The 25,586-nt window shown below is 49.4% G+C and overlaps 1 protein-coding gene across 1 annotated transcript in view; it reads right to left on the minus strand.

The window, feature by feature from the left end:
* The window catches only part of LOC119092523 (uncharacterized), a 72,146-nt gene that overhangs the window by 20,772 nt on the left and 25,788 nt on the right, over nucleotides 1-25,586 (minus strand). The window contains exons 13-14 of the mRNA XM_037215483.1: nucleotides 19,225-19,446; nucleotides 386-538 (exon numbers count right to left, since the gene is read on the minus strand). Coding sequence (XP_037071378.1) covers nucleotides 386-538; nucleotides 19,225-19,446 — 375 coding nt within the window. The remainder of the gene's footprint in view (nucleotides 1-385; nucleotides 539-19,224; nucleotides 19,447-25,586) is intronic.

Here is a 25,586-nt window from a genome sequence, read left to right on the forward strand (position 1 = left end):
CAGTGCCAGCTCCTCGGTCGATGGCAGGCGACAGGCGAGGCACGGCCGCTCGGCGAACACCTTGTTAGGCGGCCATCAGACCCAACCCTCTGACAGGCCCCAATCAGGCCCGGCTGAACTGCAGGCGCATCACCACTCACCTGCCGCCCCGTTAAACGCAGCACCACTCACCTGCCGCCCCGTTAAACGCAGCACCACTCACCTGCCGCCCCGTTAAACGCCGCTCCGAGAGGCGCGCCACGGTTCGCCGCACCCATAGCGAGGGAGCGCAAGGGAAGACAGTGCGGCACCGCCAGCGGCAATCAGCTCCCCCTTACCCCGGCTGCACAGCCGCTATAGCCGGCAACCGTGTCACCGTCTGCCGGCATGTGAGAGGTCAACTCACGAGGCACGGTCATGATGAAGCCGACCGGGTCGCTGGGCGCGCGCCCGCGCCGTCCCAGAGCGGTGTTCTCCGACATCGCCACGATGTGTACCCGGTAGTCGAAGCCGGGCGTCCACTGACCGTCGAACACTGAGAAGCTGATGTTTCGCTGGCCTGCCAAGACGCAGCACGGTCAGCTGCCGTCAGCTACCGTCAGCTACCGGAGCGCTGGCTAGGCGACAGCCAGCCGGGCTCCAATTTGCTTGCCTGTCTGAGGATGAGTGGTTACGTTTCCCCACTCCTCGCATCGGTGAGCTTGAGTTCTGAAAGACCAACAAGGCACTTGCGATAAAGGACGCTCTTTTTAAGATGGCAGCCTTATGTTTCACTTAGAGTGGCGGCGGATTTGAGAAAATGGCGGTAACCCCTCGGTTCGTCAAATTTAAGATTAGCATAAGAGAATCGAATCAAAAGGAGCAGGTTACAATTTGCTAAAAGGGGAGCTCATTTAAAAAACGTTATTCTTCCATCTCACTGCCACTTCCACAGTGGCCGCCAGCGCTGTCAGTGACTTCACCATCAATAGTCATGACTTTCCGTTCAAGGCTTATGTTTGATGGTTGGGTATAATGCGGCTTTAATCATGGGTATTGCATACACAATGCACAGCATGATTGCATGCGTCTCAAATATTTCCAAATTTCACGTAAGTTCTAAAGTGTGATAAATTGTATGACAAACACACTTGCATCCTTACCTCTTTAAAGGTTTATGACCAGGTGGTTTAAGGACGTATCACGACAGTAGTTTGTTACCGAGCTAGTTTGATAGCAGTCATTCTCTTGATGCCAACAAGCATGCATGTACGCCACAGTATTCTAAGCGTCGATGAATGCGATTGAACACTCAACAGACAATTTAATATTATGCTTGATAATCCCGCGAGCACATGCTGCTTGCTGGATTACCGTGGTATACTGTCGTTATGGCACATGTCCTATACACTGCAGCTCCATCCGTACTAAAACCAAGTGTCGGCCATAAGCAAAACATTGGCCATTACAGATGACTACAGCGCGACCAAACTCACGCGAGTAGTTCAGCCTATTCCGGGCGGGTGGGAAAGGATTCCGCCCTCTCGGGTTTGCGTTTGTCTCCCTGAATCTTCTTGAAACAGGTCGTTGAAATTTTCTAGCTCCTCTTGAAAATCCTTTCCATGTGTTATGACAGTACTTTGGGTACGTGACATAAGCAGGAGTGCTTCCAGCACCCGACATCCCCCTCCCCCCCCCGCACGTAAACTTCGACGATGATGGCAACACAGCGATGTCCACGGTAGTATACATACTGCCTTGGGTTTACGGAAGGGATTGGTATATTCTCAGTGAATACAAGTATAACATGAACATGGTTATTGCGATATAGCAAACCTGACATAGCAGAGGTGGCTCCAAGGGTCCAGGAACATGCTCCAGGAAAGAGTGGAATTTGCAAACAGTGGGAAGTGTATTACGGGTCGCCATGCAGGTAAACAGTAAACAGTTCTCGCTATTTAAGTGTACAGCTTTTGCACTTCAGCCACACTTATCATTAGCGCATGGGGTGACGGAGGCGAGTTCAGGTTTTGGGAAAAGGGATGCAGAGAGACATATTTTCTCCCATGCCTATGTCAGCACTGCAGTGCTATACATGGAAAACGTAGTAAAATACAAGTACATATGAAGCTGGAGAAAAGAAAATGAACTTTTTTTCGCGTGAACACCCGGAGAGACAACAGCCATGGGGTTTGTTTTATTTAGAACATGGAAGCCAGATAAGCGATAGTTCATTCCACCATTGGGAAGATTATCTCAGAGAAGAGTCCCGGAACGGCAAAAAGAGGTCCTCGCAGTTCATGCAGAGGGCATTGGATCGGCGGGCTCCAAAACGATTAAGAGTTTGCCCTTTTTTCGCCTAACAATGATAAGTAAAATTTCGTCATTGCTCTGCTCGTCTGAATAGCCGGTCTGTTCGTCTTGCGTTAGTTTTTGCACTTTGTACAGCTGACACCCACGGTTTGTGTTTTGGTCGCATGCGAACAATTTTATTGCGCATAACCTCTGCTACTGCTGCTGCTAGCAAAGTAGAAGCTAGCTGGTCTGTCGCTTCTCGCTGTCTTGGGCATGACCTCTGCAGCAGCAGCTGCTGCTGCTATTAAAGTAGAAGTGAACTACTCTGTCACTTGTCGATATCTTGGCCATGACCTCTGTAGCTGCTGCTGCTGCTGCTAGTAAAGTAGAAGTGAATTGGTTTGTCGCTTGCCGATGTCTGTGATGTGATGTGTGACATGATGTCTTGATCTATGATGACGCTCCAGTTGGCATCTAGCAGCCATGTGATCGGTATATCCGGCTCACGTTTGTCACAGTCCCAGACATTCCTTGCGTCCGCGTCCGCGTCATTCGGACGTCGTCACGATCACATCATATTGCGACTGATATGAGCAAACGGATAGGTAAGTCATGCGTTAAATCGCAAGCAAGCAAACTTTTATCTGGAAAACTAGCCCCGCAAAGATACCTCAAGACGCTGAAAACCATGATAGAACGGACAAGAGACAAAACCACCACTTTACATTTGGAACGTAAAAAAGATCACAGACGACATGCAAAATACGAGTATTCTGAACGATCTTTTCGCAGCTCTGACATGAATCGATACCGACACGCGCAGCCTGTCAGATAACGTTTCAGAAAGAAGGCCGATAACCGCTCTAGAACATGCTTGGTTGGAAGAGTTTGAGATACTACCTAGCTCCTTTATTCACTTAGCAGTATGAAATAATGTTCGACTGTTGCAGTATAATTTGTATGGACACGGTTTGTATACCACAAATCGCTCCGTTTCAGCGTATATCCTGACGGATAAAAACAGACGATAACCACGCTGATCTTAAAAGACAAAGACTCTGATTGTGAGCCCCGAAACATCTATCCAATAAGTTCACCATCCTATTTATCAAAGTTTTGGGAAAAGGTAGCATTTAGCTGTATCCATGGGCACCGTATTATTCACCAACTCTTAATGGAAAATAAGTAAAGCAGGTATCGACCTCATAACCGCATAAAACTTCAGCTAATGTATGTGTTTGACCCATACTCTTTGTGCAACTCCTGACGCAGGACGCAACATTGCCACAAGTTTCCCGAACATTAAAAAAGGACTTTGAGACAATATCGCATTAATGTCTCATTGTCGCATACAGCAGCTATTTTTTCTTTGCAATCTTCGTTTCTCTCTCTCTCTCTCTCTCTCTCTCTCTCTCTCTCTCTCTCTCTCTCTCTCTCTCTCTCTCTCTCTCTCTCTCTCTCTCTCTCTCTCTCTCTCTCTCTCTCTCTCTCTCTCTCTCTTCTCTCTCTCTCTCTCTCTTCTCTCTCTCTCTCTCTCTCTCTCCTCTCTCTTCTCTTTTTCTCTATTTCTCTCTCTCTCTCTCTCTCTTCTCTCTCTCTTCTCTCTCTCGCTCTCTCTCTCTCTTCTTCTCTCTCCTCTCTCTCTCTCTCTCCTCTCTCTCTCTCCTCTTCTCTCTTCTCTCTCTCTCTCTTCTTCTTACTCTCTCTCCCTCTCTCTCTCTCTCCTCCTCTCTTCTCTCTCTCTCTCTCTCTCTCTCTCTCTCTCTCTCTATCTCTCTCTCTCTCTTCTCTCTCTCTCTCTCTTCTCTCTCTCTCTCTCTCTCTCTCTCTCTCTCTCTCTCTCTCTCTCTCTCTCTCTCTCTCTATCTCTCTCTCTCTCTCTCTCTCTCTCTCTCTCTCTCTCTCTCTCTTCTTTTTCTCTATTTCTCTCTCTCTCTCTCTCCCTCTCTCTCTCTCTCTCTGCTCTCTCTCTCTCTATCTCTATCTCTCTCTCTCTCTCTCTCTCTCTCTCTCTCTCTCTCTCTCTCTCTCTCTCTCTCTCTCTCTCTACGCATGTGCATTCTGCTGCTCTCTAACACATTTCATCACTCTTTGGTTTCTGATCACGGCATGGTCGATTCCTGCTGTTGTTCCCGTCCTGTGACATCAATGGAATGAGACCCGAAATGACTTGGTGCATCCAATCCAAGATATTTTAAGTTTAAGGTGCACTTCTGCCTCTCTTCACACCGCTTCGATGATGCAATCAGGCGACTTCAAAAGGACTTGCATGCAATTCAATTACACTAAGAATGCATGGTACGCGTCGCACGTGGGATTCTCAAGATGTCCACCCACTTAGTTTACTTCTCTCATACTACATAGTGCGCATCGCACGTGGGATTCTCAACATGCCCGCCCACATAGTTTACTCCTCTCATACTACATAGAGCGCGTCGCACGTGGGATTCTCAAGATGCCCACCCACATAGTTTACTGCTCTCATACTACATAAAAGCAAGCCTCGCAAAGTTTGTACGTATGCATTAGCCGTGGCCAAGCAAACACGAACCAAACGTGCGAGGTTCGCGCACTCCCATCTATAATATGATATCACTGTGCCCCGGATAGCGACGGTGCTCACGCTAACGCATCGCAAAACGTGACACTGATGAACGGCGCGCGATTTGCGGTCTCGGAAATATGGCTTGCAGCGCGCGCGCGTCATGCCGGCGGACACGAGAGCCGGCTGGTGACAGCATGACACGGATTTGGTCTTTTCCGAGTGATCGGACTGGCCGGAATCGCTGCGCGATCACTTAGCGATCGGTGGCGGTCAGGCGTCGGCTTTCGTAGCAGTTCAAAGGTCACAATCGCCGGCTCAGATCTTCTTGTGCGAAACTGAAAGGTTCTTGCAGACTGCTGACGGGCAGATACTTATGCGTATTTTCAAGCAGTTCAGCCACGGAGAAGTGCTCTCCGTGAAATACCGCATATGTACAGGTGAGCTATCTTACGGACATCTGCCTTTCTATGGTGATGAACGCCTGTTAAAACAACAGTCAAATTTCATTTTCGTGTGCAGTCTCATCAATATATATGAAGCTCCAGGGCTGAAAAAGCTACCGGTTTACAGCGTACCATCGCGGACAAAATGGACACTCCCATTTGGTGACAAAATTGCGAAACGCAAACAAATTTCAAGATACCATCCCAGTTAGACGGAATTCGTCGCTGGGTAGGGTAAGAGTGAGGTGAGTTGTATCATGTCCAATACGTATCAGGGTGATTTATTCCTGATCTATGCAATAGATGACAATATCGGATGGCAAATGGCAGATTCACTCAGCTGATGCATAGAAGCTCCCTCTACCTTTCAGTGCACTTCCGGTCGCATACGTGCACGCGGCTTAGGATGAGCGCGACAAATATGTGTTTGAGATATCGTTAAAAACTTTAACAATCGCCTTAAATTTGCGTAAGGGCTGGCGGCCCAAGAGGACCAATTAGAATACTATGCCGAGTTTTGGGGAAGTGCCCCTCTCGCATATGCCGCAAAACATTTCATGTTTGCTTGCCAAGGATTTCAGGGTGGCGAGAACTTCCTTCCACGATGCCGGGCGGTTCATGTTGTACCAGCTGTGCATAGGGCATGTCGTATCAGTTGTGCATGGAGCATATCGTATCCGTGATACAATGTACCGACCATACGTGGTGGTCTTACTTACCGCCAATTATTGGCTGACATGTTTGCCACGACTTATTGCCACCCAGACAGCAAGTTGACGTTTACATTACCCATGTAGACCCATGGCTCCTACCTGGGAACCGAAACCAAGGTGGCAGCAGTCATAAAACAAATACTAATTAATAAACAAGTCAAAATAAGTCATGTTGCTGTCACGACGAATTATGAAATAGCACAGATGAGCGCATTTGGTGTACATGTCTCAGCGAATTTAGTTTCCTTGCGATGCAACCTCCTCTATGGCAAGAAAGCCATTAGCGCAACTACCCCCACCATGTGATTCAGTTTACCCCAGGATGGGGCGAGTTGACTGATTTGAAAGGAGGTCATTTAGAAGTAATCCACAACAAAGAAACGAAAACGTGATCTTCAAAACTTGACAGATACATGTGGAGCTGCAGACTATAACTGTCTGCAGGTAAACGAATCTTGGCCCTATCGTCACAGTAGCAGGAGGGAGGTCACAGTAAAAACTGATACAACCCTCCCTACTCTCCGCTATTAGTCCTTTCTCGTTAACCCCCGCAGCGTGGGCATACACTGACTTTTTGCTGTATGGGCAGGTTGGGTCACAAAATGCCTCCAAGCAAAGTAACTTAAATCAGGATAGATTTTAGCAGGTGAAAGAAATAAACTACAAATAATGCTACATCAGTGCTGACGTCACAAGTCAAGGGTGACACAGTGTTTTACAATGCGCGTCAGATTAGTGCTGCCCACACATTTCTCAGCCAGAAACACTTGATATACCCAACGGTATAAAACAACAACTAATTAGGTTCATGACCAATCGCAAGAATCGTGGCTAGTCTCAGCGTTTTGCAACGAACGTGATCAGTCTGCTACACGGCACTTCAAATGCCGTGCTATTTGTGAGAGATGGCTTCCAATGGTCGCCACCGGTTATGACTCGGGCTTGATGCAAGGCTGTAGGCTGCCGTCGCCTGCGTTCGTTTGGTGAGGAGCTCAGTCGCTTGAAAGACACAGCCAACTGTTAGTTTCTTTAAGAGGCTGTGCGGCTTTTCTAAGGGTCTACCATGGAGGGAGTCGCTGGTAGTAGCGTCAGAAAGCTTCACCGATCTAGGAGGCTCGTTGTTCGCGGATACCCGAATTATAGCTTAGAGGTAAAAGGAGGACGTTGAAGCGACACATGTCGAGGATTCATCCGGGACTTCCTGCTGCTGGGGGGAGCTTCCGGGACTTCCTGCTGCTTGGGCAAGAGGCCGGGTATCGCTGGCGTAGGCCTCGCACGCTACCCGCCGTACCGCAGATTTAGTGAATTTACCGGTTGTCGGACGTGAGATAAAGCACTTAATTGCCATTATATCGCATTACAGTGAAATGAAAGCCTAGAGACGTTCAAAACATAGTTCATGCATCTGCTGATATCAAGATTGTAACGGTGTACCAGATTTCCTTGACTAAAGCCGTGTCAGGGCTATATGGCGGCGCCGTCGACGCACCCAAGGGTCCCTCCTCCTCGAAGTGCGAGGCCTACGCCGTTGATGTCAGAGGCCGCTGGTTTACCTGACCAAGAAGTGCCTCAGGTATGAACTAGAATGCACTATCTAATTAGTGTGATGTTATTTCCAAGTGTTGGTATGTGCTTGTAGGTAGATGTAGAACTACAGAGATGCGGCTTGCAAAATGCCAAGAAGCGAGGGGAGGGGGAGGGCTCAAGAAGAAATGAATAGCTGAGCGTACCTCCGAAATACAAATAAAACAGTTCTTCAGTTTTTCACATTTTACCCACCTGCTCAAAGTTGGGAAGAAGGGATTCACAAAGTTAGTTGGAGAGAGAGGGGATGAGGGCTAAAAATGATGAGTGATGAAAAATGATGATTGAAAAATGATAACTAAAACTAGGAACTACATACATGGGTGGGGGGCACAATCCCCCAACTGCACAGGAGATTACATCCGTGTGAAGTTCATTATGTTAAGTATGCCTTTATCTGATAATTGCATTAGCTTAGTCTCAACCATCATTCAGTGCTTGATGGATCGCCTAATGTCATCCAGTTCAGCAGCTCCTCTTGAAAAAGCAAAAGTGATAATTCCAAAAGAAGCCTAGACCACGAACACCTGAATACCTGTGTTTGCTTGAGGTCAGTCGGTCTCTGCACAGTAACACACACAAGTATTTATGATGGCAATTGGCTGACAGATGACTGCATTTCAGTGTGGCAGTGAAAATCATGCTGCTGTATGTCACATAGGTGTGAATATCAATCTGTCAGGGTATACCATCAACTCACTCAAGGAGCCAAATAATGATCTTGGGCTCAAACTGTTGCTGAAGGTGGCTTAAGTGTTTATGAGTAGTTGTCACCATCTGGGAGCCTTGTGAGGCCATCATGTTGTTCCACATTGAATAAAACGCCTAACTAATGGTGACGCTGGACCCCTTGAAAACTTGGCACCCGGATTATTTCTACCGGTGAATGCCATGGGGATAATGCCAGATTTTGAAGATGAGGCTGCCTTCTGGTAAAGCTTCATGCGTATGCATTCAATACCTATGATCATTAAATGTTTGCTGCAAAATTCGTTTTATGCATCCCATTTCTTTTTGATGCCAGGGTAATGCCATTCGGTATACACGAATAAAATCTTAACTGCATGATGAGCATGCCAAACAGTATGTTTTTTTCATAATTCATGCATTAGCCCTGGGCCTGATTCGCCGTGTTTCATAGCGCTGACTGATGGAGGAGGGGGGGGGGGGGGGGGGGAGAGATCGATGTGACCCCTTTCCCATCGCGTTTCGAAACTAAGAAGGATAGTTCCTCGCGAAAAAAGCAGTCTTAACCAGATCTTGCGACTGATGAGAAGTTTTATGTTGATAGATCAAAGACAGGGAAAGGGTCAAATTTACCTGAAAATCGAACGTTTTTCTTATTTGTATGCTCTTACGTACGAGAGCATACCCAAGAAACAAGACATCTAAACAAGTGTGGTCATTGTTTACCTCGGAGTGCAATAGCGTGTACTTTTATTTGCCTTTAGCGTAGATTTCCATGCAGGGCTCCGTTAGTGTGACAACGTTGGCCCGCCACCCGCGCCGTCCATTGATTGTCGTGCATTGGTCCTAAAAATATCGCATCTCAGAAACCAGGAACGCTAGGAACAAGTTTTCGGAGTCAAACCACACGCACTAAGTGGATCAGAGGCTGTAGAAAGTTTGGAAGCGAATACACGACACACCGGAGAAGCATCACCAATTATATTACGGGCATGATATGGAGATGGTAATTTGCTGGCCTGATTCGAGGATACCATTGTGGGTGAATGGAGCCTAAATCAAGGACTTGGAATATCTGTCTAAAAGGACTTTTGTTTGGTGCGAGGGTATCACCCATCCGTACGAAGATCAGGTGGTTGCAATTTCAATTAAAGGTTTCTAAGGTAATAAATCAGCCTATTTGATAAGATTATCTAACCTTAAGCCCAAGCGAGGAATTGAATTGCATGTGTCAGTACATTTAAATTTCATGTATCCACTGACGAGCCACGGCGATAAGTGCCAGGCGGTCGGGCTCAGGCATCGGGTGCGGCATTTGGGCGCGGGGCATCCCGACTCTGGAATGGGCCAGATCAGCAGTGTTGTCCCTGATACCGTCTACGCTCTGGGGGTCGCCCTGGCCGGGGCGACGGGGCTGGTGCTCTGGTCCAAAACCGTCACTTCGCTTGCCATGCAGTCAGAAGCTTCATTCACGTAATTGGAAGTCCCCAGTTCCCAGTGCAGACCTAGGTTATAAATTAATCACACAATGCGTGCACCAGCCTCTTTATTTTAACGTGATGGATAAGGATCTGGTCGGAAGCCGCGTCTGCAGCAGCCGCTGACCTGATTTTTGTGTCCTAAGCCCTTCTAGTTTCTCAGTTACTCGCCTGCGAAGATGTTCACACTTCTTCGGGGAGACTATCTCAAGGCCATCCAGGCATACATGACGCCATTAATAAAGTCCTGACACTGTATTGTCCATGCGGCGATCAAGGCCAAGAAAGATGTAATTGTTGAATTGCTCACCTCTGGCGTTCCTGAGCACGATTTCGAGGTAAAGCCGTCCATTGGCTCTCAATAAATGGTGCGCAAAGTAGGATGACGCAATCATACAATAGCGTATTGGGGAGCATGCTTACTTAACGGAGGAGCTGTATTGTCTACAGCAGCCTTTTCCAGTTAACGGTATACCAAGAGCTGTGCGTGAGAATATCTCATCATATCGAATACTTGCTTCAATATCTTGAAGCATGGAACATTCCATTTAACATACGCTCCGGCGGGGTCAAACTGACCACCAAAAGACTTTTCCAAAACGGTTTCCCAACGGCGCACCGCAGCCGCCCCAAATTTGGCACAGGTGTAGACAAATAGCGGAGCGTTTGGTATAACAAATTAGATGTATTTTGTCAAGTCATTGACCTACAGCAGGTCAGAATCAGGCCATGGATTCAGCGAAGTCAATTTCTAGGGAATCTTTCGATCTGATGCAACAACGGAGTATTAGGTGAAGCCATACAGCTCTTAGATACTTTTTAAGGCAACTCAATAACTGAAGGAACAAATCATATTTACTTCGGGTCGGGGATGAAGGTCAGATTAAGATGAAACCAACCTGATTTATAAACCTAGAGCGTGCTGTGTGAGGTAGTTTCTGGTGCTCATTTCGAATTCAGTGATAACAGAAACCGCATTACACATCTTACACTAACTTTTTAACAGTCAAAATAGGTTACTGACCTGGAATGACTCAGGTCAATGTTTTGCTTTTTGGGAACATGCTGTCTAGCGTTATCTTTGTCCCTGATTACATAGCAAAATTTAAAGCAGTCTTGCATGGTTCTGGTCAACATGACCTTCAAGAGATCAAGCAAGGTCACTGACCTTAAAAGAGCATGTGACCTTTTGATTGCAACGGGTATCAAGGTTCTGGGGACACCTTGAAGACCAACCTGGAGTTTGACTTTGTTTGGTCTTATCTGACCCGACAGGCAGGACGTAGGAGTTCAAGCTTCGATTTAAGTGAGTTAACGTACAGGCCAACGCACACTTTGAATTTGGTGTATCCAGCTATCTTGACTCTTGAGATATCAGGGGGGCTCGGGCAAACTGACCCTCCACCCGAGCAAAGGGCATCCAACCGGCTAGCCGGGCACGTTTTAACGGATCCCTGCACCACAAATATCTGTCGAAACACGCCTGTTTCAAATCCTTATCAATACGGACCATGATCTGGTACCGTCAAACATGGTAAGCTAAACAAGTTAAACTGCCAGGAAAATGTGACTTTTCAAGTGGTCCGACTTGGTCAATTATTGACCTCGAAACAGACACCTTATTGCCCATCGCAAGATATTGTTAAGGCCTACCCATGCCTTTTTGCGAGGCTCTTTGTTTCTGTGCTTGGCAACTCCTGGAGGTCGCATCAACCATCCTCCCCACCAGTTCGTGCTATGAAAGAAAGGAGAATCAGGACGAAGATTAAGTGCTCTGCCGTCTGGCGTCAGCGCTTTCCAGCTTTGCCTTTGACTTTCAGCCCCCCCCCCCCTGTGCCGGACACGTGGCCGCCCCAGAGCCAAACGTGCGCCTACTCCAGTGCTCGACGGCTTCTCCTGTGTTAGATACGCGGCCTCTCATGTGGCGGCACGTGGCCGGTCCAGCGCCGGACACGTGGTCTTCCCTGTGCCTGATCAAGGCTCCTGTCTCGGAAACGCGGCCCCTCTGTGCCGGACATCCGACTGCTCCTGTGGCGAACGTTCGACAGACAGTCCCGGCGCTCGAAACAGCGCCTCCCCCTCCCCTTGAGCGGCTCACCGCCGGCCCAATGAGGCACTGGTGCCACGCTCTCTGCTAAGGTGCAGAACATCACGATCGCGCAGTGTGGTTTATGCCACAAGTACTGGTGCCACGCTCTCTGCTAAGGTGCAGAACATCACGATGGCGCAGTGCGGTTCATGCCACAAGTACTGGTGCCACGCTCTCTGCTAAGGTGCAGAACATCACGATCGCGCAGTGCGGTTCATGCCACAAGTATTTCACGCCTTGCTCCACTTTAACGAGCTCGTTTTCTGTGGTCACAATGCTCAAAGTCCATAACTGGAACATATGATGCCCTGCACGTAAATATGTCTACCCCTGTTTAGCGGAAAAATGCCATGGGCAGAATTGATATGTACCCTATCCAAATGTCACTCTAAAAGGTCGCGATTTTTTCATGGGCGGCGCCAAAATCAAAATTTTGGCTCAACACTAAAAAAGTCGTCAAGTCACAAAATAGTCACAGCGCCCAAAATCCGAAATCAGCAACAAATCTTGCTAAACATAGTACGTTACGAGGACATTAACCCGTCCAGTGTTGGGTTTCTGGTTGTTGGTTCTGGATTGGGGAGTAAACATGACCCAGACGCGGATTGTAAATGCTAGAAATCGGAATTTTGTGTTTTACGGACAACTATTAAATTTCATTTCAGATGCTGCAGTTACAGAAACAGGAAATTATCTGTGATGTGAAACTGCATAACAATTATCAACCTAAGATAACGCAATTTGTAGCATCAAGGAGTGCTCAGCTGATAGCAAAGCGGTGGAGAAGGATTTTATGAACTGATCAATCCCTGGAAGAGCTCTTTCTCCAAATATTGGGGCGGTCCCAGTGTGTCACGAGATAATGCAGTAACGGTTGTGATATGGCCGCTGAGCAAACCTGTTCTCGCCTTTCTCCGTACATGCGACGCCTTAAGTTTGAATTGAACCGACGTGCTCACCGGCCTTAAGCCCGCTACGCCGGCCACTCGTGCACTAAGACTTAAGCCCACACCACCGGGACTTTTGGCATAGCCACGGAATGATACTTGAATGCCAATGAACATTCCGAGACCAGAATATTTATGATGTTCATGATGCATTGCACTTCATTCATTTTTGTTTTGTGTGGTTTATTGTTTGTGTAGTTAAAAGATAACAATTTGTGATAAATTTGGCTTCAGGTTACAACTTAAGCTGCTCAAAATTTTGTCAGCGATATAAAATACATCTTTTACCAATGTCAAGCTCCAGATCATCGGCTTCGCTGCGTGCCTCAATAAGACACCATGCATGTTACATTGCTGTACATTCTTGTACATTCTGTTCACAGATAATACAAAATCAAAACAACTAATGCATTGACACAAGTTAACCAGCCGGTTCCGTGTCGCGGTGGCCACCGGCTCGTCGCCATCTGGCCGACACGCGTGCTTCGGAGGCGGGAGGCCTGTGATCCAAGGTCCACTTCGCTGGCCTTTTGTCTTAACGGATTCAGCCCAGGAAAAGGCAGTAAGGCCAGCAGAGTTATCGGAGAGCAGGAACGCAACAACGCCAATTGCCGCAGGAGCATCGAATCAAGCCGCAGCACCCGTGGCAGTGCACGTTCGCGGACACGGGTCTGCTTTGCTATTGGCCCTAAGGCACGGTTATAAGCCCCAGAGGCATGACATCACTCTGTGTCACAGGGCCAGTTTCGTCATCGGTGCGAGAATACAAACAAGTCCGCTTTTTGTTCGAGTGCTACGGCGCAGTCCTGGCGACAGACGAGAGATCCAGCCAATCCAGCCAATTCTGCAAAGGCATTGAAGCATCACGAAAGTGCTTCCGCCGGGGTAGCGTATATCTAATGCAAGCAGCACCCAATCGGGAAAAACCCGCTGTGGGGCATACAAAAAAAAACTGGACCGATAAAAGTGGATTTGCTTTGCAAGTCGATTCGGGCTACTTATGTTTTGCACTGATTGAAGTTTGTATAAACCGCGGAGAAACCATGGCGTGTATTGTAGTTGGCGTCATATTCCGACCAAGACGGCAAGGGATGACGCAGCTGAAGATAATCCAATATCCAGAGTCAGGACCTCGCGGCCTGCCTGTTACCGCGGAGAAACCATGGCGTGTATTGTAGTTGGCGTCATATTCCGACCAAGACGGCAAGGGATGACGCAGCTGAAGATGATCCGATATCCAGAGTCAGGATCTCGCGGCCTGCACGTTTTCAGAGGAAAGTGCTCGATTGAGTCTCTATTTTAAAACGGGCCTGCCGTGTTTCCTGTCTCTGCTGCGTCCGTCAGCACCGTCGCTCACGTGACAGCGACGGGTGGTGTGCGCCATATCGACCTTGGCCTACAGTTCTGATCTCGCGATCTGATCTCTACAGATACACACACTCGCGCACTGTTGGATGATTTGGGATGGAGCACTCTCATACTACGAAGAAACATACACAAACTGACGCTGTTCCACACTCATCCACAACCAACATCAACTGCCAACAAACGTCACCGCACTTTTACCTGACACACGAGCATTTGCAACAGAACGTCCATTACACAATGCAATGACGCTTACATTACCACCAAGCAGAACCCCAACATACCAAACCTCCTGCATTCCATCAACTATGAGAAGATGAAACAAACTCCCACTTAAGGTGTCACCTCTACCGTCATCTCTCGCCCATTCCGGCGGGAAATATACCAGCGCTACGGTGTCGCTAGTCTCCAGCGTACGACAGCTTTGGATCCAGGTATGGTAACATTCTAAATACCAGGCTGAGATTGGGAATGTCAGATCTTAATGCTCACATGTTCGAAATTCAAAATTTAGCTACACCTAGTCCCTCTTGTTTATGTGGCTATCCATATGAAGGCCCTAGACACTTGCATTGAACTGTCCTCGCTATCATGAAATCAGAATTTCATGGCTACGTAAAACAGATCGTATAATTCCAAACAGCTCACCCACAACGAGCAACTCACCATCTCAGAGGTAGCGGCTAACAAGACTTCACTGTGTAGCAGATAGCACAAATTTTCCAAGCATTTCTTTTTCAGGCCAAACGATTCACCCAATAGCTTGCAGCGGACGCGGCCAGCAGACGGGCCACTGGGTGGCGTCCGCCACCGGTCCGGGACGGCCAGCAGACGGGTCATAAGATGGCGTTGCCAGGCCGGGCGTCCGCCGCCGGCCCGGGACGGCTATACGTGTAAGCCGGAGCGGCGGCGGACGCCTGGCCCTAAACATCAATCAACCAGTCAATCTGCTGCCCAGTGGTGCGACTGCAGACGTCCCAGGAAAGCAATCAATCTACTGCCCAGTGGTGCGACTGCAGACGTCCTGGGAAAGCAATCAATCTGCCGCCCAGTGGTGCGACTGCAGACGTCCCGGGAAAGCAATCAATCTGCTGCCCAGTGGTGCGACTGCAGACGTCCCGGGAAAGCAATCAATCTGCCACCCAGTGGTGCAACTGCAGACGTCCCGGGAAAGCAATCAATCTGCCGCCCAGTGGTGCAACTGCAGACGTCCCGGGAAAGCAATCAATCTGCTGCCCAGTGGTGCGACTGCAGACGTCCCGGGAAAGCAATCGACGCGCCACGTAGCTGAGCCCGCTGGCCGGCGCGGCTGAAGATCGGCTGACGTGGCGATGTGCGAGACCTCATAGCTCTCTTCATGGGTCTGGGGAGTGGCCAGAGCATGGCCTAGGCCAACCTAGGCCAAACATTGCCTGGGAACCGCAGGACTGCATGAGGCTCGTGCGCGAGGGGTGCTGTTGGTCAGACAGTCCGGTGCGGGCTCCTACATCCACTACCCACACGGTGGTAAACGTCTTCTTATCCTGTACAGCCTGTGGGCCGTCCCGATAGCCCGAATGACTGCAACCCCCCCTCCCCTCCCCCCTCATCTGTATTGACAGATTTCATTTTCTTACATTTTCCCAACCCACCCTGGAGAGCCCCGACAGAATCCAACGATTCCGCTGCCACGGGTCTATTGCAGTCATGTGTGAGTCTTTCTGGCCGACTCCCGCACCTGGATCTCACCCAGTCCCCAGCGAAGCGTGGTGGTAACACAATCGCGCTAGGGCGTGCTTTTCCTTCCAGTGTATGCGGCTCGAGTGTCAAACACCTGCTTTTCGCAGAGCTGTGAACTGATTTTCATCTGGCCAATTTTGATGAACCCGGTACGAGACGAAATACCGCTGAATTGCCTTCAGCCAGCGCATGGCCTTTTTTATCTAGAAAAGCCAAACCTTCACGACGTACCTGGCAAAAAGTTGTTGCGCACGGAACGCCGTGAATTTTCCGGCATTCGCGGAATCAGTGGCCTCAGTAACTCAATCGGTACCGTACAGGGGCGGATCCAGGATTTCGTCAGGAGGGGGAGGGGGAGGGCACGTCATATTGTGCCCCCTGCAAAAATCATGGCATTGCAGCCCGTTAAGTTTCTCAGTATGCTTTTTCCCTTAAACGGGAACCCATCTTACTGTGTGCAGCTATAGAAACCTAGGTGTGCCACGTACGCACATGCATAGAGTTTGCTCTCTTTCTTCAGGTCGTGGTAAATCCTATCACTTAAGGTTAAGTTTTTCGGGGAAAGATTGCAAAATTAAACAAGTTGGTTGCTAAATGCCACCAAAATCAAGCACAAACTTGATTCCTAGTTTATTTACCGCTAGCAAGCTGCCGATGTGGTCATCTAATGACTGATGATTAATACAGGGCTTTTGCTTAGTTTGTTTACTGTGTTCAACCATTGTAAATAAAAACTCATCGGCGCATATCCAACTGCTGCTGTAGGGCTAAGGCACCGAGGCTAACGTGGTTGCCCTCTAAGCGGTCAGGAGTGCCCTGGCAGGCTGACATAAAGTACTCCAGCCAGAGCACAGGGCTCTCTGAGCAAAGGGAAATTACTCAAGACCAGTGTGCATGAATGAACGCCTCTGTACGATCAAGAGTGCCCTGAGCGGTTAACGTAAAGGGCCCCGATAGAAGTAGAGGATCCTCTGCAAATGAAAGAAACGGGGAAAAATCCCTCGATCAAATGTAGAGGCCCCCCGAGGTTCGAGTGTCTCGGTGCCCTACCTTATAAGAGCCCCAGCAGGGGTACAAGGTCCCCCGAGGTTCGAGTGTCTCGGTGCCCTACCTTATAAGAGCCCCAGCAGGGGTACAAGGTCCCCCGAGGTTCGAGTGTCTCGGTGCCCTACCTTATAAGAGCCCCAGCAGGGGTACAAGGTCCTCCGAGCAAGCGAAAAGAATTCGAGACCAATATGAGGGGTCCCTGAGCAGCTGAGTGTATCCCAGCACGTGGGACCCGACATACAGGACCTTTCGGGTGAACGGGAAAAATCCGTGGAGCCCCCTGATCGATCAAGAGTGCCCAGGCATGTTAGCAGATAGCACTCCGACAGCAGCGTAAGGTACTGCAAGAAAATTTTAAAAAATCAAGGCAATGTGGAAGGCTCCTTAGAGATTAGATTGAGCGATAAGTAGACATATAGGGTCTCGGCATCGGTGTAACGCCTCTAGACAGCGTGATGATCCTCAGAAGGGCTGCAACACAAGCGAAGAACTCTCCATGCAAATAAGAAACACCAAGCACCCAGTGTGGAGGGCCCCTGAAAGGTGGAGTGTGCCGGAGCAGGTTATTAGCTGAGCCCCCGACAGGAGTGTAGGGCCCAACATTCCAATATCAAGACCTAGAGTGGAAGACCCCGAACAATCCAGTATGCCCGAGCAGGTTTACAGATAGACCCCCGGCAAGAGTGTAGGGTCCTCTATTCAAGTAAAAAATATCCACGACACAATGCAGCGGGCCCGCGAAGGATTGAGTGGTTTACCGATAGGACCCCCGAAAAGAGCGCAAGTCCCTCCATTCAAATGGAAAGTACCTAAAAATCGTTGCAGAGGGCTCCCAATCGGTTCAATGTGTCCGAGCAGGTTATCGAAAGGAGTCCCGGCAAGAGTGTAGGACCCTCCATCCAAATAAGAAGTACGCAAAACCCAGTGTGGAGGGCCCACGAAAGATCGAGGGTACCTGACCTGGCAATCATATGGCATCGACAAGAGCGCAGGGCCCTCAATTCAAATAAGAAGTACCCAAGACCAAGTGTGGAGGGGCCAAAAGATCGAGTGTGTCCGGGCAGGTTAACAGATCGGGCCGTGACAACAGCGTGGGGCCCTCCATTTAAGTAAGAAATACCCACGACACAATGTGGGGGATCCGCGAAGGATCGGGTGCGCCGAACCAGCTTTACGGATAGGTCTCCCGACGAGAGCTTAATCCCCTAAGCCAGTAACAGTGAATTGGAAGGGCCCTAGAGCACTGAAAAGGGCTCATGAGCGCACCGCGAGAGTGTCGGTACGTTAGCTGAGACAACGCGAGGGGGCCGTGAGCAACCGAGAAAACCACAGGAGCTTAACGTATGGGGCCCCAGCTACAGCGTATACAGCCTTTGCGACGAGTGGGAAGAATCCGTGGAAAGCCCCTGTCTGTTCAGAGGACCCGGCACGCTAGCAGCAAGGGTCCGAGCAACATCGCAGAGCCCTCTGAGCAAATGCAAATAAATCAAGGACAACGTAAAAGGCTCCATAACGATCGAATTTATTGTTCAAGCGAACATTTTTGTTGCCCGGGAACAGCGTGGGGTCTCTGAACAGCGTAAGAAGCCTTAAAATCTCCCAATCACTGCCCTTTTAATCAGTGAGGAGTTATTGTTGTCTTTTCGTGGGTCTTTAACATTCGCTTGTGACCTTCTTGGTGGCCTGGAAGCCCAGGAACATCTAATTTTGTTGCGTTTATGTTTAAAAACTGCGTCGGTTCGGCCAGTTTCGGACCCCGTCGGACCCTATGGGCCCCTTTGGGGCCCAAGGGTGAAGCACGGCCCCGTGCCTCCCCCCTCCCCTCTGGATCTGCCCCTGGTGGCGTGCCGACTCATATTCAAAAGGCTATGTGTTGGAACCCGTAACTATCTGGATTTTTCTCTACTAGTTCCCTATGGATATGATAAATTGTTTGCTATCAGCCAATGCCTGCTGCCAGTACAATAAAATATATGACTTAGTGAGCTTGCAACAATTAAAATAATTGCAGCTTTGCAACAATAAGCTTATCTTGACTCTAGGCACAATATAAGTTAAAATTGTAATCGCATTCACTATGGTAGAACCTGCGCCACAGTACCCCCAAGTACCGGCTGCCAAATGTTGACTTTAAATTTGAAATGCATCCCACGTTGCATACTAAGTGTATTTCTATTTTCTAACGCATATTTTAAAACTGAACTCTCTTCTGCCCGATGCCTATTACCCTGGATCTCACCAGCGTAAGCGTATCTACTTCTAACCTGTCCAGGCGGCCGTATGCGGCTCCTGGCGCACAGGTGCGGGTGCGGACTGCCTCCGCGTGCCTGCGGAGAGCGCTACCGAGCACTCGCCTGAATACAGCTGCTCAATGTCATCCCGGCTGAGGTTGCCGGAGCGAGTGGTAGAGCGGTAGCTGGAGAGGAAGTCGACTCGCTCAAACTGCAGCCGGTAGCCGTGAAGGCCAGGATACGGGCAGGGCGGTCGCAGCGTCACCATAATGGAGGTCTGCTCGGTCTGCCCCACCTCGGCCTTCACGTGCGGCGTCACCATCACCTCCCGTGGCGGGGGCGGCACTGCAACAGACACGCCGACCTCAGGGTGAGGCTCGGCGAAACACAGCAACCTCGGGGTCATGCGCTGGAACAGGAACTCAGACCTCTTGGTAGGACACAGTAGCATGCACATTACACACCGATGTGGGGATAAGGTTCTCCAACAGGCAAATTGCTGTAACAATTTATTTTATCGAATTTCTCCACGCAACAACATCGTTTAGATGCATTCTCTTTTCCTGTGAGACCCACGGGTAGTGGGCTAACCTTTCTTGATATGTTCAGTAATTATCAATCCTAAATCTGATTTCACCTGCTATTGAGCGCAGCCTGTTGATCATTTAACAATAAACTATATAACGATCTAGACCGCTGAAGGGTAAGAATATTGCGAGACCGAAAAAGTCGCACTTTTATGCGACACTTTCATTTCTTGACGCTTGAGCTGATGCCAACTTCAATTAGCACAAGTGTTACTGCTTTGTCGCAATGTAACGCCATTGAGTGATGTGCGACACCCAGGTTTCATGACACTCTGGTATATCACCGACAGCGCCACTGAGTGACGTGATGCGCCTGATGTACCAATAAGTGACATAAGACTCCTGGTGTACCACTGGCAGCGCCACTAAGTGACGTGAGGCCCTTGGTGCATCACTAAGTGGCGTGAGACACCTGGTGTATCACTGACATTGAAAATGACCAAATACCGAACTCATACATCAAATGATAGGGCAGAACCAAGAGATAGGGTAGCACCAACGTGCATTGTTTATAGCACCACCATAACTCAATGACTCCATACAAGCGTTGTTCGTGGCCACATAATTTGGTGTTGGTTTAACGTTATGGACTTAACTCCGCTGACAAATAATGTATGTATGTCAGCTGCTTCGTGGGCGCAAGGCCATGGGCAACGGGTTATTTGACATAACGAGAGTGGAATCCTGCCGCAAGACAACTGGGCTACCACTAAAAATATCCCCGCACAACGGGGACTTCCAGTTGTTGCATGCAAACACCAAACACGACGCGATTAGAACAAATAGAATATCCGTGTTCGCGATGCGCGAAAAGGCACAAAGCTACCAAGGGGTATTTAATTCCTTCACGCTACCATAGCATCAATTTAATGTACTCCTTGGTGGTAAATGAATGAAAGCACAGATTTCAGGGAAGTCGAAAACCAGGGCCAATGCGGCGGCGATAGTGTTATGCGCGTCGTTCACTGCACGTGATCCGAAGCCCAAGCTTCCAGATCCGCGCCGGAATTTGGCCGCGGTCTATTCGTATGACATACTTGCCGGGAGTGAGATGTGGGGCTGAGACCAGCCCTCGTCACGCGACTAATGTAAGTGAACACCTACCAGCTGAACACGGCACGATCTGCCAGCTGAAAGCGGCCTACTGCCGGGTTATGGTGGCGCGGCCATCCTCGATCGTGACGCTATCAGTGCTTCGATCAGAACGGTGCCCGGCAGTGGTGCTGCGTTGTGTAACCTCGAGGTCATATGGGCTGACATCCGGCCGCGGACGCAGCACCAGATCCCGTCTGCCACCATGCGTGAACTGGTTATACAGCGCAGGGTTGTTCCATGCTTACTGCTCCCGCGGCGGGTGCAGAGCTCCACAGACGGGCTTTATTAGCCATCCGACGAAATTAGTGTCATGCGTCTCCATTTTTGTGCGGTATTTGCCACCTATTCCTGGACGTCAACGATAGCCTGAGCACCGCAGTTGTGCTGAGAGAATGGAAGTGCCGCCATTACGGTATTACCCAAAAACCAGTTACCTTAATGACTCGACCAGGTTCTGGTCTATTCCCACAGTTTTTGCGACTGCCATGTCATTGAATGCACAGTTCGTCGACGGTCGACTGCTTACATAAACGTAAACAATTTGTTCTCTAATGGTCTGCACGACCCCGGGCAATTTGTTCTCTAACGACCTGCACGACCCCTGGCGATTTATTCTCTAATGGCCTGCACGGCCCCTGGCGCTTTGTTTTCTAATGACCTGCACGGCCCCTGGCGATTTGTTCTCTAATGGCCTGCACGGCCCCTGGCGATTTTTCCGTTGAGGCAGCTTTTACTTAAGCTAACAAGATACTGCTGAGGATACTGCTGGGACGGACTTGAAGGACATAACAACGCCTGCATGAACTGATTCATTCAACTGTCTTTTCATATAGCAGATCATCGGCTTTTGATCTCAGAGTTGGATCGCCATGGCGTTGAGATCAGATCCAAAAGCTTGTGCCAATGCTACTGCAAGGCCACAGTTGACAGATTCAAATGAGGCCCTCCAGCGGCCAAATTCCGCTCTCTCAAAATCTTCAGAACGAACTCGGGATCCGCCAAGGCACATTACTGGGACCGCACCTGAACTCAGTTTGTTTCATCGATCTAGCTGTTTTTAAGTGGTGCAACACCGGTTCCGTATTCCGCTAATATGCAGATCCTTGTCAGGGAAAAATAAGATTCGGCAGTTTCCTATTTCAGACAACAGAGAGAGCATCGTTCGCAGCTCACCAATGATTCATGTCGCATTCTATGAAGTAAATATGAATAAGACACATCTGATTGTGCAATGACTGGAACAACCGTCCCTGCTATCGTTCTCGTCTGGCGTGTTACTATGTACACAGCGTTTCGACCGGGAGCTGTCACCAGATGTATCTGAGTCCGAAGGAGGACTCGGTGGTGTTGAACTTTCAGCCGTGTACGCGCCATATCCTGCATTAGTTCTCGAAGTTGTTTGGATTCGAACCGTTTTTTATCACCAGTCCAACGTTTTACCACTGAGGTAAACGGGAAGGACATCCTAGACACCGGGAGGGTGGATATCCAGGGCATCGGGAGCTCCTTCCCGTTTGACACGGTGCACATAATTGGACACCTTCCCTCGCTCAAAGCCGATCTTTGATGCATTGCCTCCAGAGGCGCCCACACAATGCCTTCGAGATGAAACTTTCTGCCATCTTCATGATCGATGTTTTCCTTTGGGAGCATCTATCATGGGAAGAGCGGCGTTAAGCTTGATACACGATTGGCAGACAGCTTGAACTACTACAATATGCATGGGCCAATGTCAACACCGTATCTGACTGATCTACTGAAATATGACATCAATCTTTGCTGCAGGTCACAGCCGCCAAACCGATGGCTGGTGGCAGAGCGCGAGTCATCTGCCGCGTGCGAATACGGCCAGTTATACGGCGACGATTGCGCGGTCTGTCGCCAGTGATTGTTAGTGCATGCGCAGCTGCCACAGCATCACCATGATGCATGGTGCCGCACCACACACTCGTCTTGGCAAACAGACGCTCCGCTTTGGCTTGACATCACACTCGCTCTCTCGGGCAGTGAGCAAACGCCTCCAATGATGGAAACACACTTGTTTTTAAGGGTACTTGCTAACTGATGTCCTGAAAACTGCCCAAAAGCGGCGGGTCCACAGCTTACGCTTCATTCGTATGCGCAAATATTTGCGCAGGTGGCCAACGGCACATACGGGCAATACACATACCCGAGGTGTTCGTGCGCGTTTATTCTAACGTGGATACACCTTACCGAGACAAGACATTAATGAGGTCAGCCCATACACCGATATAGCCCAACGCAGATACCTAGTAAAGGGAAATGAGAAGGTGTTACCTGTGATGACCAAAAATGGAACTAAAGGTTTGTGATCTACCATATAATATGATCATAGACCAATGCAAAATTATTATATTACGAAAAAGTGGCGAAACCACAGTTTCACTGTTGCAACCGGACACTTTTAACCCATCTCTTATTTTGTGGCGCAGCAGAACCATTTTGAGGCAATATTTTCCGCTTTTTACAGGCGAGAGAATGCTGATTTCGGCTACGTGCAGAGCACAGCCTTTGTGGGTTCAGTGGGACTCCCTGGGTGGTGAATTATACCACATACTCTAATGCGAACGCATTTAACAATAACAGAAATAATCAACAATACGAACGCACTTACGCACACGAATTTGTGAATAAATCAGCTTGATGACAGTCAAAAATTGAGTTTGTCTAACACTGAAATCCATGTGAAACCTTTAGTTCCGCATAGTTCCGTAGTGGAGAAATGCATAGCAGTGACACAAGAACGCGCAGGCTCAAGGTGCATGGGTTATTCCAGTAAGGAGTGACCATTTTGCGGGAAGTGAACACAACGCAGTGCTAGCATGTACCAGTGGCTCCCACAGTATCGGTGTACCAGTGGCTCCCACAGTATCGGTGTACCAGTGGCTCCCACAGTATCGGTGTACCAGTGGCTCCCACAGTATCGGTGTCCCGTGGACACCGATCGCGTCGCAGATACCGATCACATCTCTATTGGATGCCGCACTGACGCCCAACCGTCCCTAAAGTGATATGTAACGACGCCAATACTGGGAAGTAAGTTTTTGCAAATCAGAAAGCAGTGACATGGAAAACGCGTAGTTGCTATGCCACGGTGCTGGTCGAGACATCTTGCAGCACTGAATCACCACGTTGCATTGCCGGTCACTTTGCTAGACCTGTTATAGAATGTGTATCGACATTTCCGCACCGCTTGTATTAAGGCTGGGGAGGACCTGATGGTCACATCGGCGACTAGCTATCATCAAGTGGTCAACCTAGGTTGTAAAACTGAACATTCTGTTAGCATTGCCGTGTCCGAAGCAAACACATGAGTACAATAGCCGTACGCCCAGTAAGTATGAGTTTCGTGTATACACACACACACACACACACACATGTACATATATATATATATATATATATATATACACGGAAATTAATGTTCACTGAATATACATGCTTTGTAATGAAATTGGTCAAAACCTCTGGAGGGGCTTGTTAGCAAAGATAAGTAAAGATTTAAGGTCCCGATGGATCTGTTCATCAAATTTCGGAAAACACTCAACATTCTGGAAGATCCTAGGAAAGTTTTAGAACCACAATTGTCCACAAACCTCCAGATGTCTCAACGATACGGTAACTGGCTGAGCGCATTCGTTGCGCCGGGGGGGGGGGGGGGCGGTCATCATGGAATTTCCCATTGGTAAGAAGCCGAGCGGCTCAGTACAGGGCGCTGACCTCACTGGAGCCACCGAGCTCGGCAATCGCCGCTCCGCAGGTCCCGTCGCTACATCGCGGCGGGAATGTTGCATTCGGCACTTCAAGGCGTTAAGCAAGCGCGTAGTGTTTCTGTCAGTATCTCTAACGGCTTGCAAGTGAGGTATGCCATGTCATCTGTGGCACGACCGGCGTATGTGATCCCTTCTGATGGGCGGTACTTGCCGCTGGCTTGGCCTGGCGCCGCTGGCTTGGCCTGACGCCGCTGGCCTGGCCTGGCGCCGCTGGCTTGGTCTGGCTCGCCGGCGGCGATTCGTTCGCTAGCTGTGGGACTGCCGCACTGCCGGCAATACGTGACGTCTCAGCGGCGGGACTCTGAGGTTAGACGCTCACTAGCTGTGGGACTGCCGCACTGCCGGCAATACGTGGCGTCTCAGCAGCGGGACTCTGAGGTCAGACGTTCGCGGCTGGTGCGCGGGCGGTAGCGGGAGCTGTCCAGTGCCGGCGAACTTGATAGAGCGGTTTCGGGTGAACTGATGGGTTCTGCTGCGTGCTCCCTCGACGGAATGCTGCGTCTTTGTTATGGAGAGATGCAACGAATCCGGTAAAACTATTCGCCGTTGGGGCTTACAACACACAGCTGTTGAGGCTATATGGCGTTGCCTGTCACACTGACAGGAGGGCGGTTATCGCGGGGAATCAAACCCTGTAGCTCTGGTTTCCCAGACGCGCAGTGTTCGCTCGGGCTTCTCACTGAAACGTCCGGGTTCTTCGCTGCCGCTGCCGTCCGCCACTGGTGCCGTACACTTTTGTTATGCTGGGTGCGGTCGACACGCCGACAGACCAGCATTGTGCGACTGCAGATCCCGCGAGGGCACCAGCGCGATTCACATGACGCCGAGGCGCAACAGTTCTGGCTCGTTACCTTATGACTCGTGAATCATATCACTCATTCAAAGAGAGAGAGAGAGAGATCGCGAGAGATTAGAGAGAGAAAGAGCGAGAGAGAGATAGAGTAGAGAGAGAGATAGAGAGAGATAGAGAGCGCGAGGAGAGAGAGAGAGAGAGAGGAGAGAGAGAGAG

Source organism: Pollicipes pollicipes, unplaced genomic scaffold (assembly GCF_011947565.3).
Source record: "Pollicipes pollicipes isolate AB1234 unplaced genomic scaffold, Ppol_2.1 Scaffold_3447;HRSCAF=4054_pilon_pilon_pilon, whole genome shotgun sequence".
In the NCBI taxonomy this organism is placed as follows: Eukaryota; Metazoa; Arthropoda; class Thecostraca; order Pollicipedomorpha; family Pollicipedidae; genus Pollicipes; species Pollicipes pollicipes.